The 17,702-nt window shown below is 32.4% G+C and overlaps 1 protein-coding gene across 1 annotated transcript in view; it reads left to right on the top strand.

Moving 5' to 3' along the window:
• Positions 1 to 17,702, top strand: part of LOC131851227 (scavenger receptor class B member 1-like) — a 43,902-nt gene that overhangs the window by 23,991 nt on the left and 2,209 nt on the right. Inside the window, exons 2-9 of the mRNA XM_059201683.1 lie at positions 4,272 to 4,363; positions 6,872 to 7,035; positions 7,990 to 8,134; positions 11,782 to 11,982; positions 12,456 to 12,683; positions 15,877 to 15,991; positions 16,417 to 16,567; positions 17,223 to 17,364. Coding sequence (XP_059057666.1) covers positions 4,272 to 4,363; positions 6,872 to 7,035; positions 7,990 to 8,134; positions 11,782 to 11,982; positions 12,456 to 12,683; positions 15,877 to 15,991; positions 16,417 to 16,567; positions 17,223 to 17,364 — 1,238 coding nt within the window. The remainder of the gene's footprint in view (positions 1 to 4,271; positions 4,364 to 6,871; positions 7,036 to 7,989; positions 8,135 to 11,781; positions 11,983 to 12,455; positions 12,684 to 15,876; positions 15,992 to 16,416; positions 16,568 to 17,222; positions 17,365 to 17,702) is intronic.

The raw sequence follows: 17,702 nt of genomic DNA on the forward strand, positions 1-17,702 counted from the left end.
AGGAAGCATTACATCTCAATCAGGGACGAAGCGGTTTAGCACTCGGCCTTATTTCCAATAATCGTAGGTTCTATTCATGAGTATGATTATTTGTATCGGTCTGGGTGTTTTCTATGTATTTCCAAAAGAAAATGTATCTGTTGTCCAATACCCATAACGTAAGCTCTGCTTAGCTTGACACATTTGATTTTAGACTATATATATTTATTAATATATATATAAAACCTAAAATTAAAAAGCTTAAAAAATATAATATAATAACTAAAATATATTATTAAAAGGGGTCCCTTTAGGCAAAGTTCCGAAGATACTGGCAGCGTTCCCTCTTTGAATAGCTAGACTAATTTCTTTGTCCAAGGTAGCTGCCAGCTCTTCGGTCTTCTGTGATGTATGATATTTATGATAAGAAGTATTATCCATCACATTTAAAATTAGTGTTCTTGTTGCTAAGTAACAGTTGTATCTCACATGCAACTGGCATAAAAACCAGATTAAATCATATTTACTGCTGTATATTCAGTGGACATACAGCATAGAATAGAATATAGTTACTGCACTAGATGGCGCTGTGTAAATTCTCCAGTTTTTATTATTATTTTAGTTTCTTATTTATTTAAAAATGTAACAAACTTCCATTATCAAATTATGGAATACAAAGAAACACTTCTCTAAAATCACTCTATCTATAAAAAAAACATTACAAAATCCATTGCGTAGCTTTAAAGATTTAAGCATACATAGGGACAGACAGTGACAGCGACTTTGTTTTATACTATGTAATGTGTCTAGTTTCATTTTAAAAATATACTAAACTTCTATTGTTAAATTGTGGAATGCATATAAATAATTGAATTATGAATGACCAATGGAGATTAATATAGTTAAGGTCATATTTCCGTGAGACATAGCTGACCACCCCGATCAACACGACACCACCAAAAACGTTTCGGACTTTAATAAATTAGTCTTCAATGAATTACTGTCGTCTCGCGACCTTTCGGATAAATGAAATACGGAAGCGGAAATGCCCTTTGCGTTTCTAAAAGGTGTTGCGAATATTTAGCGATAGTCATGCTTAGTATCAATCATTATTTTATGACCATCAGGTGTCTTGTTATAATATGTAATTTTTTATTATGTATATTATATTGTAATTACCAACTCCTTAGTTTGTAACGCTGTGTTTAGAACTTAAAACATACGATACAAAATGTACCAACCCAAGGAGATTTTGTACGATTTCGTCCACGTGTGATTACCTCCAACTTATTTCTATCGCTAAGCACTTCTGCAAACTATCATTGTAATTAATTTTAATATCTAAATAAATAAAATAAAAATTTCTAAACCTTCAAATGTATGTTTATATATATAATATTATAAGACGTTATAAAGTTATAAAAATAATTATGATGATGATGCTCTTCAATATTGAAATGGCCGCTATTTACTACATACATATGAATATAAATAAGGTACGTAGATCAAAATAACATTTTTTTAATTTTTGTCTGTCTCTCTGTCTCATGTTTGTTCCGGGTAATCTCTGAAATGGGTGGACCTCTTTGACGGGACTTTTTTGACAGGTAGCTGATGTAATAAGGAGTAACTTAGGCTACTTTTATTTTAGAAAAATATAGTTAAATTCCACGCGGACGAAGTCGCGGCTACAACTAGTTTTAAAATAAAAAAAAATGTCACAAGGATATTATTTTAAGTAACAAAACCACACCTGTTCCTGTATCTCAGAGAGGTTGGCCGCATTGGGCCGGCACAGTGTAATGACCCGTACGAAGTAAACCAAAACAGGCTTGGGAAAGTAACAAGATCCGGTGACCTCTGTGCTCTGTTACTTCCGAACTGTACTATAAATAATGTTCGCAAGCATATTTTGTTTCATAAAAACCAACCATCAATCATGAATAAAATTAATATGATAAATACACGGTCGTATCCGTTCTAATTAATATGTGAAGAACTTTGTACCCCGTTTCACGAAATATGTGCGGACGGAGAAGTATGGAATGAAATAGTCACATACTGTAGTTTTGTATTTTATATAAAGAAGAAGCTAATATTTTTTTACGATTATTTTTATCAATAAAAAATGCATAACACAATATTACGTATTTCTCAATCACACTCATACAATTATACCCTTTGACAATAGAACTTTAATAACGTTCAACCATTATAATTTTAACTAGGTTTTGCCCGCTGCTTCGCTCGCGATAGTCTATCCCCTTAGGGGTGAAATTTATGAAAATCCTTTCTTAAGGGATGCCTACGTCATAGTAGCTTTATGCATGCAAAGTCTCAGCCCTATCGGTTTAAAATTGACAAAGTTTGGTACAAACTTTCATCCTCTATTTTATCCCCTTGGGGGTAGAATTAATCAAAATCCTTTCTTAGCGGGTGCCTACGTCATAACATCTATCTGCGTGCTAAATTTCAGCCCGATCCGTCCAGTGGTTTGGGCTGTGCGTTGATAGATCACTATGTCAGTCACCTCTGAGTTATATATATTTAGATTAATTATGGTCGAATCTCAAGCGTTAGGTGACCACTAGTATAAGTAAAAGAGCTATTATTTTTATGTAAGTAGAATAACAAACAAGCTGCGAGGAACCTGATGATAAGTGAATATTACGTTATCATGTGACAGCCGTGATGGAATGGCAACTCACGTGTTGCTATTTCGAAGGACTAAGATGTCCCGTATTATTTAATTTGACTCCGTAAGAAAAGATTAAATTGAGGTATCCAGTAGCGTTGCCAGACGTCCCGCATTTTAGGCAATGTCCCAGCGGGACTGACTCTGTCCCGTATTAGAATCGTGCTCCGTTTTTTTTATTAAATCGATCGATCTACGCTAGACAAAATACTCACGCACGCAACCTTCGTACCTCTAATTTAATAAGAGACGAGTTGAGGACCATTTTTAATTACGATTATAATTGTATTTATTTTTATAAATATGTTAAAACCAATAAAAATATGTTAAAACTGACCTGCTCCTCAGAAAAATATATAAAAAAACTAGCTGTCCCGGCAAACGTAGTTTTGCCATATAAATTAATAACGCTATAAAAAAATAGGGGTTGGTGCTAGAAGGGTGAAAATTTAGGATTGTATGTATTTTTGTATGTTGTATCATAAAAAAATAGAAACTAAATATTTTGTCTAAAAAATAAAAAATAAAAGTTTAGGAGTAGACTACCCCTACATTTAGGGGGATGAAAAATAGATGTTGGCCGATTCTCAGACCTACTCAATACGCTCACAAAATTTCATGAGAATCGGTCAAGCCGTTTCCGAGGAGTATGGGAACGAAAACTGACACGAGAATTTTATATATAAGATAAAGAATATCACTATATAATTTTGTTTTTTTATTTTTCTCGGGTAAAAAACTAATTTTCCGTATTTTTTCCTATTTAAGCGTTTGTCCCTTATAGGCTGAAAAAAAAATTGGCAACTCTAGTACCCATACAATTTTTATACTTGCATATTCGTATATCAATTAAGAATTCACATTTCCCTTTATTTCTAACCCCTAACTTGATCACGACTTAAACATCTGTTTTTAATTGTTTCTAAATTATTAAAAATATAAAACACAATGTCTATTTTAACTTCAATTTATATAAAGATAATAATATCTACAGATAAGTTACACAACGCCATCTAGTCCCAAGCTAACCAGAACTTGTGTTATGGGTACTAGATAACTAATATAAATCTATACATATAAATAAAATGAAAGTGTCTGTTTGTAATAATGAAATAATCGTTACTTACTACAAGCATATGAATATGAATATAAATACGATATATACACCAAAGTATAATTTTTACTACTTTTGTCTGTCTGTCTGTCGGCTAATCTCTGAAATGGCTGGACCGATTTGGACGGGACTTTTTTTGGCAGGCAACTCATGTAATAAGGAGTAACTTAGGCTACTTTTATTTTAGAAAAAAAGTCTAATTCCACGAGGACTAACTCACGAGTACAGCTTGTACATATATATTTTTGTAAATACATATATAATATATATAGAACACATCCAGAATATACTCGAATACAAATGTTTGTACCTTACGAGGAATCGACCTCGCGACAATCAGAGGTAAAGCGGTGTAGACCGCTAGACCCGTTGGTCTAGCGGTCTTAGGCTCTCTGTTATACTACTAATTTGGAGCTGAACCTCATCGAAAAATGTTATCTTTTCAAAACTATTTTTTTTTAATATAATCTATATTTGTTCCAGGTCTGTTCCTGCTACTGATGCTTGGTTTCTTTGCGCTGGGAACAGGCTGTTTTATCTTCTTCGCACACCCTTACGACTTTTTCTTCAATCAGGTAATTATTAATTTTATTTATTGAATTAATTACTGAGTTTCTTAATAGTAATTGTGATTCGAGTTGTATCGATATTTATATGATTATTTAGTTAAAGTACGAGTATTAGAAGTAACTATAGTTGATATTATATAAATAAATTTTTAAAAATTTATAAAAATAATTATGCAATAATTGAAAAAACTTTTTTTTTAATCTAAGTTACTAAACAGATGATTAACGTTACAATTTTTATCTGTCTATCTGTCTGTCTGTTTGTTCCGGCTAATCTCTGAAATGGCTGGACCGATTTTGACGGGACAATTTTGGGCAGGTAGCTAACTAATGCAATAAGAAGTAACATAGGCTACTTTTATTTTAAATATATTCTTTTAGAAAAATAAAGTTAAGTTCCACGCGGATGAAGTCGCGGTGCAGATAGTTATTAGTATAATGATAAATTGCGGCCAACTGTCAATAACTATAAATAAACTTTGAACGTTTTAATTTTTAATTACACAAATATAGTTAAACACGTAGCTAACAATGTATAATATAATATTGATTATTATAATGAATGCATTTTAAATGTTAAGTAAAACGGTAAAAAATCATTTTCTGCTCAGGAATCCATTATTAGTAGACTCTATCCTCGCTGACTATATTCGATATTACAAAAGAAACAATGAGCTTGAAAAAATATAGTTTTTACAGTAACTTTTTTTTAATGGTTGATCTTCAATATTACAAAAGAATTAAAACAATGAGCTTGAAAAAATATATTTCTTCAAGTAACTTTTTTTTATAATCGATACTGGAATGGGTCACCCGCCCGGGCTAACGGTTTGTGCTGGTACTAGTGGAGGATAATAAGATGAGCATAAGGTCAGGTTAGTTGTCCCATCATGACCATTTCACCAGGAACTTGTCATGATGGTTTCCAGCGGTTTCCCCCTGTAAAGGTAACCTGAAATGGTACATTGCTAGTAATGGGGTCATCACTTCACACTATAACCCTTCCCACCTCCTTTTATTTTCAAGTAACTCTAATTGCAAACGAGCTGATTGCCAAAAGTGATGGTACCACGTATTTTAAGTCTTTTTTAGTTTCTTAAGAAATTTCCATAGAGTATTAGAAAAGCAATGTTTTTTTTTGTGTTTGTAATGCTGATGCTGCAAAAAGCTGACGACCCATGTTTTTATGCTATAACCGTCGCCTATATACAGTTACACATTAACATCACTACAGACATCACGATATCATGTAAAACCCATGATACCACTCACTCTATACCATTCCAAACGACTATGATGCCATGCCTCTTATCTCTTATCCTGTAATTTTGATTATCACACAATTCAACAGTAAACAGTTTACAAAGTAGGCTGCTTGGCTGAAATAGGTCAGACTGACCCGCAAACATTTTTACAGTCAACCATTATTTTTATTTTAATGAAATAAAAAAAAGTTTAGTAAGTTGTACTCAAGTTATAGCTTGACCAAGTAAAATAGAGAATAATTTAATCGCCGAAGAGAAGATGGATCTGTCGTTAATAGTACTAAAACAGATGGGCCAAAATAGATGCGTTTTTTTATTTGACAAAGAAAGTTTTCTTAAGGTACAATTTATTGAATTTCTATATCAATTCGGGGTTAATTTAAAATGATTTAATGTAATTTATTTTTATTTGTCATTAATATTCATTATAATATAAGTGTATCAGTAAACACGTTTGCCGTTCCCTTCGTATAAAAAGTATTTACGTCAACAGTCCACTACAAGTAAGCGGTGTTTTATACTTGTATATATACATGTATGGCAATTAAATTAACATACGACGCTATCAATTTTTTTTTCATCGAATTAATAAATAATCTTATATTTGACGTATGACAAAAAAATACAAAATTAATTATTTATATTGCATATTAGATTCACAACTTTCTTTAGCTTTGATAGGAACAGCAACATATTTTGTGATAATTTCAGCATCTCCAATTCTTTTTACGTGATACAATAACGAACATACAGATCGATTTTACCTCGTAAAGCTTTTATGCTGTGTGAGGTACTACTGTTTCTGTTTTATATGCAGTTTAAGAGACTCGTTTCTTTATAGTTTTGTTTTCTAACAGTGTACGAACTCAAATGTATGTGTATCTATTTCTTTTGTTCTGGCAATAAATGAATTCTTATTTTAATCTCAGGACAATTCACACAGCGCCATCTAGACCCAAGTTAAGCTAGCTAAAGCTTGTGTTAGCTTAGCTTGTGTTGTGGGATAACTGATACATATACATAGATATTTTGTTTGTAAATACATACATATTATACATAGAAAACACCCAGACCGATACAAACAATCATACTCATCAATACAAATGTTTGTGCCGTGCGAGGAATCGTACCCACGACCATCGGTCTTAAAGCGGTGTGCTTGACCGCCAGATCACCGAGGTTGTCTATGTATATACATAAAGAAGATAAATATAAATACAAAGATAATAATGGCTTGTGTCTTTTGCAGAAAGTCGTTTTTCAAGATGGCGGCGAAATCTTGGAGATGTGGCGGACTCCAGAAGTGGAACTATTCTGCCGGGTGTTTCTCTTCAACGTCACAAACGCAGAAGAATACATGGCGGGCATAGACAAAAAGATAAAAGTCAAAGAAGTTGGCCCCTATGTATACAAGTAGGTCACATGTTTTTTTATTTTTTTTATAAGGTTGTATGGACTATTGTCAGATGTTTGTAGCACCTGTAGCACAGCGACCTACATACATAGATCTATAGTGCTCGCCCTTTTTCAAAGTCACATGTTAACTCGACTGAAAAAATTTAGTATATTGTTTTCAAATCAATATATTTATTTTATTTGGGATACAGATATTCTCGATATATTATGTTATGTTACTTTTATTATTATTATTATATGATATCTATACTTCTGTACATAAGTGCGTTGGAAATGTTAATTAAAACATTGGGACTTCGAAACGTATAATTTATATATATTATTATATATATTATTATATATATGTATATAATAATAATAATAATAAACGTCTAATTTATAAAATACAGACTAATGTTTAAATTAAACCTAATTTAAACATTGATCCATATGCAGTCCCAAAATAAACCTACCTTGTACTATGAGTATAAAACAACTAACACATATACCTGTTTAAATATATACATAATAGATATGAAAAACACTTAGTTCAATACAAATAGATAATGCATACAAATGTTTGTTTGGACGGGGATCGAACCCACGAAGGTGAGGTGTGTGCTAAACCAACACACCACTGAGGCCGTCACTCAAAGCTTTCGCAGAATATTTTTGAATTATCCAAATCTTATATATATAAAATATATAATTATACAACTACCAATTTCAAGCACAAAAAGTCATTTAACCGTACAAATTTATTATACGCCGTCCAATTTAAATATGAATCGAAATGAGCAGTGGTTCGAACCCCTAGCAGTGCCCTCAGACTATCAGTCAGGCAGAAGTTGGCGCTCAGTTGCTCCATAAGTCTTTCCTTTGGTTTGATGTACCATCTGCACTCACCCCTATCGTCCGGTGAACAGCATTAGAGTAGATTGAAAAAAATATATATTATGTATTTTATTACAGGGAAGGATTTGAGCATAATATAACTAGGTTCAATGACAACGGCACCATGTCAGTTACACCCCTACATCCCCTCACTTGGGTGGCCGAGATGTCGGAAGGACATAAAGAAACCGACATCCTGTACTTACCTCATATAGCCTTACTGGTGAGTATGCTTCAACCAATTTCATACTTTATTATGAAGAGTTTAAGGGTATTTTTTAAATAATAATGATCCGCAGATCTATAATACTGTATTGTAAATAATTGTCTTTCTGATATATATACATTTCACTATTTACTTAGATAAATATATTTAAAATATGTCATAAATTAATAATATACTTTTTATTTATTTTAACCATTAAAAAACATCAATATTGTAAATTAAATCCTAATTATTCGTTTTATATTAATTTAAATATAATTAGTGGTGTAACCAATATTGAAGATAAAAACAATCGTATTTTCTAGAACACCGAATTATCTATTTGAAATTTACGAAAAAAATCACTAAAAAAGGTTTCATTTAAAATAATTTTCATTGGTGTTTCCAACAGTCACAAGACCTTATGTATAAAAATGCATTCAGAAAGTAACTTAAGACCTTTTTAAAAGAATTCTAGAACTTTCGGATATGCAGCAGCTATATACATTATGGATACCTCAGGAAAGGAAGTACTTAATTGAATTAGGTATTTCTATTTGAATAAATACCAACATGGGTGTCGCAATAACCGTGCCCAACGGCCGGTGCACTAGCGATGCATTTTAGCAACATTCCTGACATTACGAAACTTCCCAACGTGTGTTGAAAACCAAAGTTTATTGGACACACCTATGAGCAATTACGAATGTTCTGGAAGCTTTATAATGGCACATACATATTAGCTTTATACACGTACCTTTTCTTAGATCGATAGATAAGATAGACGATAGTCTAAACGGCGTAGCGGTTTCAGAGGAGCTTCCTCCCTTACATTAAAGATTGTAAAATGAACTACGTGCCGAGGTTTTCTCATGAAACTATATGAGGGTTTAAGAAGAGTATATGAAGGTTTCTTAAGGATCTGCAGCGCGGACTAAACACCCTTGGTGTTTCAGGAGTACATTAAGGTTTCTTAATGGTCGGCAACGCGCACGTGATTCTCCAGGTGTTTCAAGCGTCCATAGGCTAAATCGTTTACCATCAGATGGGCCGTATGCTTGTTTTCCATCTATGTAGTATAAAATTATAAAAAATAAAAGCGCATCCCTTACTTCCGATGATTCCGCGCACGGTAGAAACATTTATATACATTCACTAATTCATTAGTCAAAATATTAAATACATAATCAACAAAATAATTAATTAATTAAGTAACGAAATAAGATTAAATCAGTAGTACTGAGTGGCACTGAGCAGACTAGCTTCTACAAGCAGCACTCGTTCACGAGTATGACGAGCCAGCCATCACTGCGCAACAAATGTTTAACGTAATTTTTGAGCTATATTTGACAAAATATTCTGTAAAAATTTCTTCTGCTTGACATAACACACACATAAACAGTTTTCGCCTCGTCTCGTAATTTTAATATTTTATTATATTAAAATTACGAGACGAGATACAACCTTTTATGGATTAAGTTTATCTATAGATAAAGATAAACCATTAAAGGTTTAGTAATTTAATAATTTTCTAAAAACATATCATTCTCGTTAAGAATATATAAATAGACAATTTTCACCTCGTTTCGATTTTACTATTGCATTTTAGGTACAATTAGTTTAGTACAATTTTAGGTACAACCTTTTAAGGATTATATTTATCTATAGATAAAGATAAAGATAAACCATAAAAGGTTTAGTAAGTTAATAATTTATTACAAACACATCTCCCTTCGTACTTCTAAATACAACACTTTTTCTTAAGTTATTTCTAAGCCTTTTCCAAGTGTTATATTGACTGATATAATATTGACAATCAGAAGAAGGCCGACACCAAAAAAACTTGTATGGCGGTTTTTACTTCAAACAGACCGTGTGATGGCAAACACCGAAAACAAACACAACAGCTATTGTAGTAACTATTTCATTAAACAAAAAGAGGCCTCTGCTTTTTTTTTTTAATGAGCCGTTTAAAATTGCGAAGTGCTTGCAAAATTCTTAGCGAATTTTAATCTCAGGATAATTCATACAGCGCCATCTAGTCCCAAGTAAAGCTAGCTAAAGCTTATGTTGTGAGCACTAGACAACTGATACAAATACATAGATATATTTTTTTTTTCGTAAATACATACATATTATACATAGAAAACACCCAGACCGATACAAACAATCATACTCATGAATACAAATATTTGTGCCGTGCGAGAATCGAACCCGCGACCATAGAACGTAAAGCGGTGTGCTAAACCACTAGACCACCGAGGTCGTCGGACATATATTTTTATACTATGTAATATATATGTTTTACAATATGTAAAGAACATAGTATTAAACAAATTCTCGACCATAGTCTGTGCGCTTATATCTTTTAAATTACGCAAAGGATTTTAATGTAGTTTTCAGCAGTAGGTTGAGTGAGTCAAGATCAAGGTTTATATGTATAATATAAATATAATTTACACTACAAATAAGCCGAGAAAATTAAAGATTTGTAATGAAACCCGGGCGTTGTTAGTTCGAACTATAACTGAATGAATTTCGATGATCCTTTTTTTAATGATGCATAAACCATTAGCGCATTCGGGTGCACCATTCCATTATTGTCTACATAAAAAAAAATACTAATATAGGTATATGTTTAGGTAATATGTACACACACAAGGTAACCCGGTTATTGTTATAATTACAATCATATCTATTACGTATTATTATTCACACATAAAAACGTTTATTGCTAATATTATTAACTCCAGATTTATGTTCATTTGATTTGCGCAAAACGGATAAACTAAGATTAACTATTGCAAAATTATTAACATAATCCATAAAAGTGTAGACTTTAATGTAATGTACGTTCTTGACATTTTGTGGCCACTTAGGTATCTGCGCGATTTGCCATTTGATAGCAAATCCTTTCAAATCAATCTAGGGTTAGGCTCATTGCGTGAAAGAATATCAATATAACATTTATTTATTTATTTATTTAACTTTAATGCACACAATATAATATATAGTATAGTACATTTGGCGGACTTAACACCATGCGGCAATAACATCAATAATCACAACAAATGTCACCTAACTTTGTTATTATTTTAACGCGTTTGATAAAAATATATACTAATTTGGTAGGAGGCAACAACTACAATGGTATTTTTTTTAATAGATGAGTATGGTAAGGTGTTCCCTTTGCGCTTATTGATGATAGGATAATCGGGATAATAGGAGCATGAAGAGATCTATTACACCACCGTGATAAATTCTCTATGAATTTATCACCTTATAGAATAGAATCTCGTGGAGATCAACCTGACTCGGCTTTATGTTACTTGGTTGACACAATAAGTAGTCCTTTTCTCTCCTGACGGCAAAGTTACAATATTTTGTTTAAAAATCTAACTTACTAGGTATAAGGAAAAAACAAGTTTGTACCCGGCGAGTAATCGAACCCTCTTACAGTGGTCATAAAGTGTGTGTTAAACCACTAAACCACGGGGCCGCTCTTCAACTTCAACAAAATATATTTTACAAAAGAACCTGCTTGGCAAACGAAATACGTTAAATGCAGTTACCCACGCAAGTGATTTTGTACAAAAATCTACCTAAAATCTAATAAAATCATTATAATCCATGAAAAAATTGCTTATTTTGCCTATTTTTTTCAGAGTATCGCTAACGTTGTCGCCCCGAAAGGATTTTTGACGCGTTTAGGACTAAACAATATCATCACGCTGACAAACAGTCAGCCGCTGGTGAAGATGACAGCTCGCGAGTTCATGATGGGCTACGAGTCCAGGCTGATGACTTTGGGCAGCACTTTCTTGCCTGGCTGGATCAGTTTTGATAAACTGGGCCTTATTGATAGGGTAAGTCTTTATTCTAACTATAGACCAGATGCTATGAAAGCGTAAATTACCGTTAAAAGTATTATATCTTTTGCCAAGCTGAAAAAGAAATGCCACTACACATCCCATGTGGCTGTAGCCCACTCATGCGTAAATTAATATCTCCTTTGAAATGTATACAGTTTATCTTGAGGAGATAAAAACCATCGCTTCTAAGAATATTCCTCAATTTTTATCACTGATGGGTACCGAACTTTGATAAAGGGGGAGCACAGCAGATGTATATAGGTCACAGTGCTACAGGTCTAAAGTACCTGACAAGAAAATATACATCTTAATTATGAATTTATTGGTCCCACTCTATCCTGGAAATGCTGCACCTACATAGTATATCAGCGTTAAGTGACAATAATTTCCATATTACCGCATCCACTACGTGACTAAAAAGGTTGACGATCTTTATGCATGCTTTATTTTATATTCTTTTCATTCAGATGTACGATTTTGATGGAGATTTCGAGACGGTATACACAGGAGAAACAGATATCCGTTTCGCCGGTCTCATCGATACCTACAGGGGTTCTACTGATCTTCCACAATGGCAAGGAAAACATTGCTCCAACGTGCAGAATGCCTCAGACGCTACAAAATTCATGGGAGGAGTAGGCAGGAATGATAGTATTCTGTTCTTCAGGAAGAGCATGTGTCGCAGTGCATTACTGGTATGTACTAGCTACGTGTCTTTTTTTATACTACAGCAGACTGAGTCACGCGTAATAGCTAGTATTTTACATTAATTTACAATGTGTTTAGTGTAAGTGCAATGTATATATGTAGGTTGCAAACAATTTAAATCGAATCCGTTCAGTACTTTTTAAATTAAAGGATAAAATACATGCATTCGACGGCCTCGAGGTTTTAGGTGGTCAGCATACCGTTTTACTTCCGTTGGTTGCATGTTGGATTGCTCAGTTTGTATTCAGGAGTACAATTGTTTGTTCTTTAGGTTTGTTGTGTTTTTTCGAGTTGTCCCCCACGACACGAACTCGGCTTATCTTAGTTTTAATGAACCTGTTACCCATCCTAACAAACATTAGACTTCACAATATTAATACGATTTTAAGCTATATGGCTTTAAACCCGTATGAAGCACTATCAAAGATTTTTATGTCAACTTAAAAAAGCAACTTCAGGCCAGACGGTTATCTCATGCCATCAGATATAAAATGGCCTAATGCATGAATAGGACCTCACATGTCACGTCATATGAAGACCGCCATCTTTCCCATGCGTTGCCATTCCAAAAAACACTATAAAAATATTTTTTTTTATAGTTCTTTATTCCATAGACCCCTTATTTCCATAGACTAAAGGTCCATGCCGTTTTTTGCAATTACTTTTTTTAATCGGTTCGTTCTATTTTTTTTCCTCCCCTTTATTGCTCCGCGAATAATATGCAATGTGTTTTTTAATTTTATTTTTCTTTCCTTTTTTCTCTTTTGTCTATTTTTTATTTATATTTCATTTTATTAAAAAAAAAACTAAATATATTAGTCAAATTAAGTTAGTCGACTCCGGAAATGGCTCTAGTAGATACAACGTATGGTTTTTTAGTTGATAACAATCCCCCACACCCTCTTAACACCCTTCCATCGGGGGTAGACTATCTTTTAAAGATTTTTCCACACGATAATTAAAAAAGAATGAAGTCTGTAATGTAAACAAACAATTTCTGCGGTGCGTTTATAATATAATTAATGTTATTTCAAGGTAAGCATACGTAACAGTAATTCTATACTTTTATAATTGTGCAATATCATCTAATTATTTGATGCAATTCCACTGTATTTAGTGTATATCATAATATAATCTTGTGTGTATGTTATACACAATCAAGATAGGAATATTGTTCTAGAACTTTCACATAATGGTCGTGATTATTCAGCAAGTAATCGCTACATTTTAATAGCATACAAATTACCGAAGTGTAATTTGAACAAAGTCTATATGAATGTACGTTTTATGTAATATTATCTTATCTGTAGTTGTAGTTATTTCAATCGCCAAGCAGCTTGCTTTGTAAGCAGAGATTTAGTTGTAGGGCGCCATTAGGCAGTAAAATTACAAAATAAAAGGCATACATATTATCATTTATAAAAAAAAAAGAATCATGCATCATTCCACAGGACTAAAATGACAAGTCCTCTCGAATGATGCATTATTTTGTTTTTTTTTTTATGAACTTCGTCCGCGTGGAAATAAAATTTATTTTTCTAAAATAAAAGAATTATTCTAAAATGAAAGTAGTCTAAGTTACTCCTTATTACATCGGCTACCTACCAAAAAAAGTCCCGTCAAAATCTGTCAATGTATGTAATATTCACAAAACAAATATATTACTCTGATTAGTTTGAGAATATATGACGCTGTGTGAATTATCCATAGCTATTATTATTTATACATACAAATAAAATTAGATTGCATGTTTGTAATATTGAAATAACCATTTGTTACTACATGCATATGAATATAAGTACGGTACATACACCAAAATAATTTTATTTTACAATTTTTGTCTGTCTGTCTGTTTGTTCCGGATGTGGTATTCTTATCCCTGAAATGGCTAGACCGTTTTTGACGGAACTTTTATTGGCAGATAGCTGATATAATAAGGAGTAACTTGGGCTACCTTTATTTTAGAAAATTAAACTTAAATTCCACACAGATAAAGTCGCGTGTACAGCTAGTTTATTCAATTTTATTCAGTTTATTCAATTCAAAGAAATAGATGTTTTATTAATTATCATCGTTTAATTATCTCTAATAGATTTGTAAATACAAAATGTACACGCGTAAGATGTCGCAGGTACTTACTAATAATAAATATTATGTTAAACTGAACTCAGGTTGTAGCCGGTAGATCTCGTTTGTCTTATTATCATTAATTATCATTATGTATGAAGTACCTTGTAATAACATAACATGAATCACAATCAGTCACACATCAGTAAATTGATATAATAACAATATAGTTGACATATTATTTATTCCATTCGTCTTATGAATTTGCTGACGTCTTTTACTGTTTTCATAGTTTCTTTTTTTATCGAACTTCTAATGCTGTTAGCTGTAGCTGGCCTTTACAGCTTCACTAAACGATAAGGGGCGAGTGCAGAGAGCACTCTTAACCCGCGGACGCACTTATGAAGCGGCTGAAAGCCAACTCCTGCCTGACGGATAGGATTTTAACCTTAGCGGAGGCCGTCGTAATTTCAATCCTTGTAATTGGATAGAGGATAAACCGGAGGGAAACTTTTCTAGTGTTTATAATAATGATATTAATACAATAACTCAGTACAAGTCACATTTTAAGTCTCAAACTAAGCAGTGCTTGGGTTATGGATACTAGGTAACTCATAGAAATACATACATAATGCATTGTACATGGAAAACACCCAGATCGATACAAACTGTTATACTTATGAATAAATTCAAATTCAAAAATCATTTATTCATGTAGGACATTTAAGCCGCTCATGAACGTCAAGTTTTTATATTATAATTTTTTTTCTCTACTGTCCAGTTCGGTATATAGATCCAATTGAGAAGAACTGGCAAGAAACTCAATTGAATTACTTTTTTTTAAAAGCCAGTTTATTTACAATGCCCTACGCATTGTAAATAAACTGGCTTTTAAAAATATTTTTATATTAACTTATTTATTTATATAGGTGTCTATGTCTAATATTAAACGAAAATCCCGAACATGAAAACTATTGCCATGCACGCTCGTCATTCAAGTAATTGTTTAGTGAGTAAATACAAATGTTTTGGGGTTTTAGTGGGTAAGAGTCCCAGACTACCTCCCGCACTCTCTCATATAGGCAGGCTATTCAAGTATATTCTTCATTTCAGATCCCAGTGGAGGAAGGCGTGAGGAATGGACTCGATGCGTACATGTACACGTTCCCTGAAAACATGCTGGATAATGGCAAATATATAGAAGAAAATAAATGCTACTGCAGGAAAGGTAATTCTTTAAAAAAGTAAACATTGTTCTCAAAATACCAGTGAAAATCTAATCTTTGCTTTTATAAAATTTGATTTTTTATTTTTTAATTTGGTTCTTCTGTCGAAGTTGATTAGTTACATGAATGCAGAAATATAATAATTTGATGTGAGGGAGTGAATGACGCTACTTATAAGCTAAGTTCTATAACCCTCTTGATTTATATTACATTCCAGTGGCCCCTTGGAGTCCTTCGTTAAAATATCCAACTCACAATTACTAAAAAAACTTTGAGGAAGTACAACATACCTACTATTAAAGTATCTACAAGAAATGCTATTCAATAACCAGTATTGTACTGTAACGGAATCACTAAGCTTTAAATTTTACGCAGTAAATAATTGTTAAATTGAAAAAACATAAATGAATAATTAACATGATTCCAGGCAAATGTCTTCCCGCTGGACTCATTGATGTCACGGACTGCTACTATGGGTTCCCCATTGCTCTCTCCTACCCTCACTTCTACCAGGGAGACAATATCCTCTTCAGCAAAGTCGAAGGCCTAACTCCTAATGAAAAAGATCATAAAACTAGGTAAGTGATAGAACATTGTTTTAGCAGTCTCTTCATTTATAGTAGAAATAGCGATTCGTCTCAGCTTTGCACGGATGAATAACATCTTTTAGTTTATCGGCTTATTCTGTGCTGTAACACAAATGTGTTATATATAGTACATAAACCTTCCTCTTGTATCAGTCTATCTATTACTGAAAAATGTGTTAAATCCGATGCATCGTTTAAAAGATATCAGCAAATAGACAGCGACGGCAATTTTTTTATAGTTTGTAAACGATATGGTGACTTATCAGTCATACTTTCATAAACGAGTGCAGTAATTGATCTTTGTTCACTGCGACTTAATTTTGTGGATTTACTATGTGTGTGATATGCAAATGGTAAGGCCATTTAGATTCCATATTTTCTTAAAAGAAACAATCGTGTCTTTTATTTTTTTCCGTTGAATCTATCATATATATGGCAATGTAATAAAAAATATCAAATTAAGTAATTAGATTATTATGACTGACTTTTTTTAATTTAAATAAAATTACAAGCTCCATTATTAATTAGACTTTTTAAAATGTAGAATTTCACAAGGTACTTTGGAATTAGGAAAAATGAAATCATTTTAATAATTACAATTTTTTTTTAATTATTGCTAATTTTAATGTCTGCAATTTTGTTTTAGATTTTGGATCGAACCGAAATCAGGCTTGCCATTAGACGTGAGCTCCAAAATGCAGATAAACTTGGCACTCGGAGATATATCGTCAATCAACAACGTGGAGAGATTCTCCAATATGTATTTACCAATGTTATGGTTTGATATTGTAAGTTTCATGTTTTTAACACTTCTAAATGTCAATAAGCATTGTGAATTTTATACGTGAATTTTTCTTGGGTTTTTTCCTCTTTAAACTTCGGGGAAATACTGTGCAAATGTATATTAAAACTATTACAAACTACTATATGTAATGACAGACTTAATATTTGAATATCATAAATTGAATTCCTATTTTTAACTTCGATATATATATTTTATCTATATCTTTATCTATGTTAAAGGCCCAGTCTTAATTTTGAGAAATAAGCTAGATATTATATATGATGACGTAATATCTGTAGTATACTTATGTATATAGGCGACACATTGTTTAACACTTAGGTA

The sequence above is a fragment of the Achroia grisella genome, unplaced genomic scaffold (assembly GCF_030625045.1).
Source record: "Achroia grisella isolate CSIRO2021 unplaced genomic scaffold, CSIRO_AGI_Agris_v1 utg782, whole genome shotgun sequence".
Lineage (NCBI taxonomy): Eukaryota > Metazoa > Arthropoda > Insecta > Lepidoptera > Pyralidae > Achroia > Achroia grisella.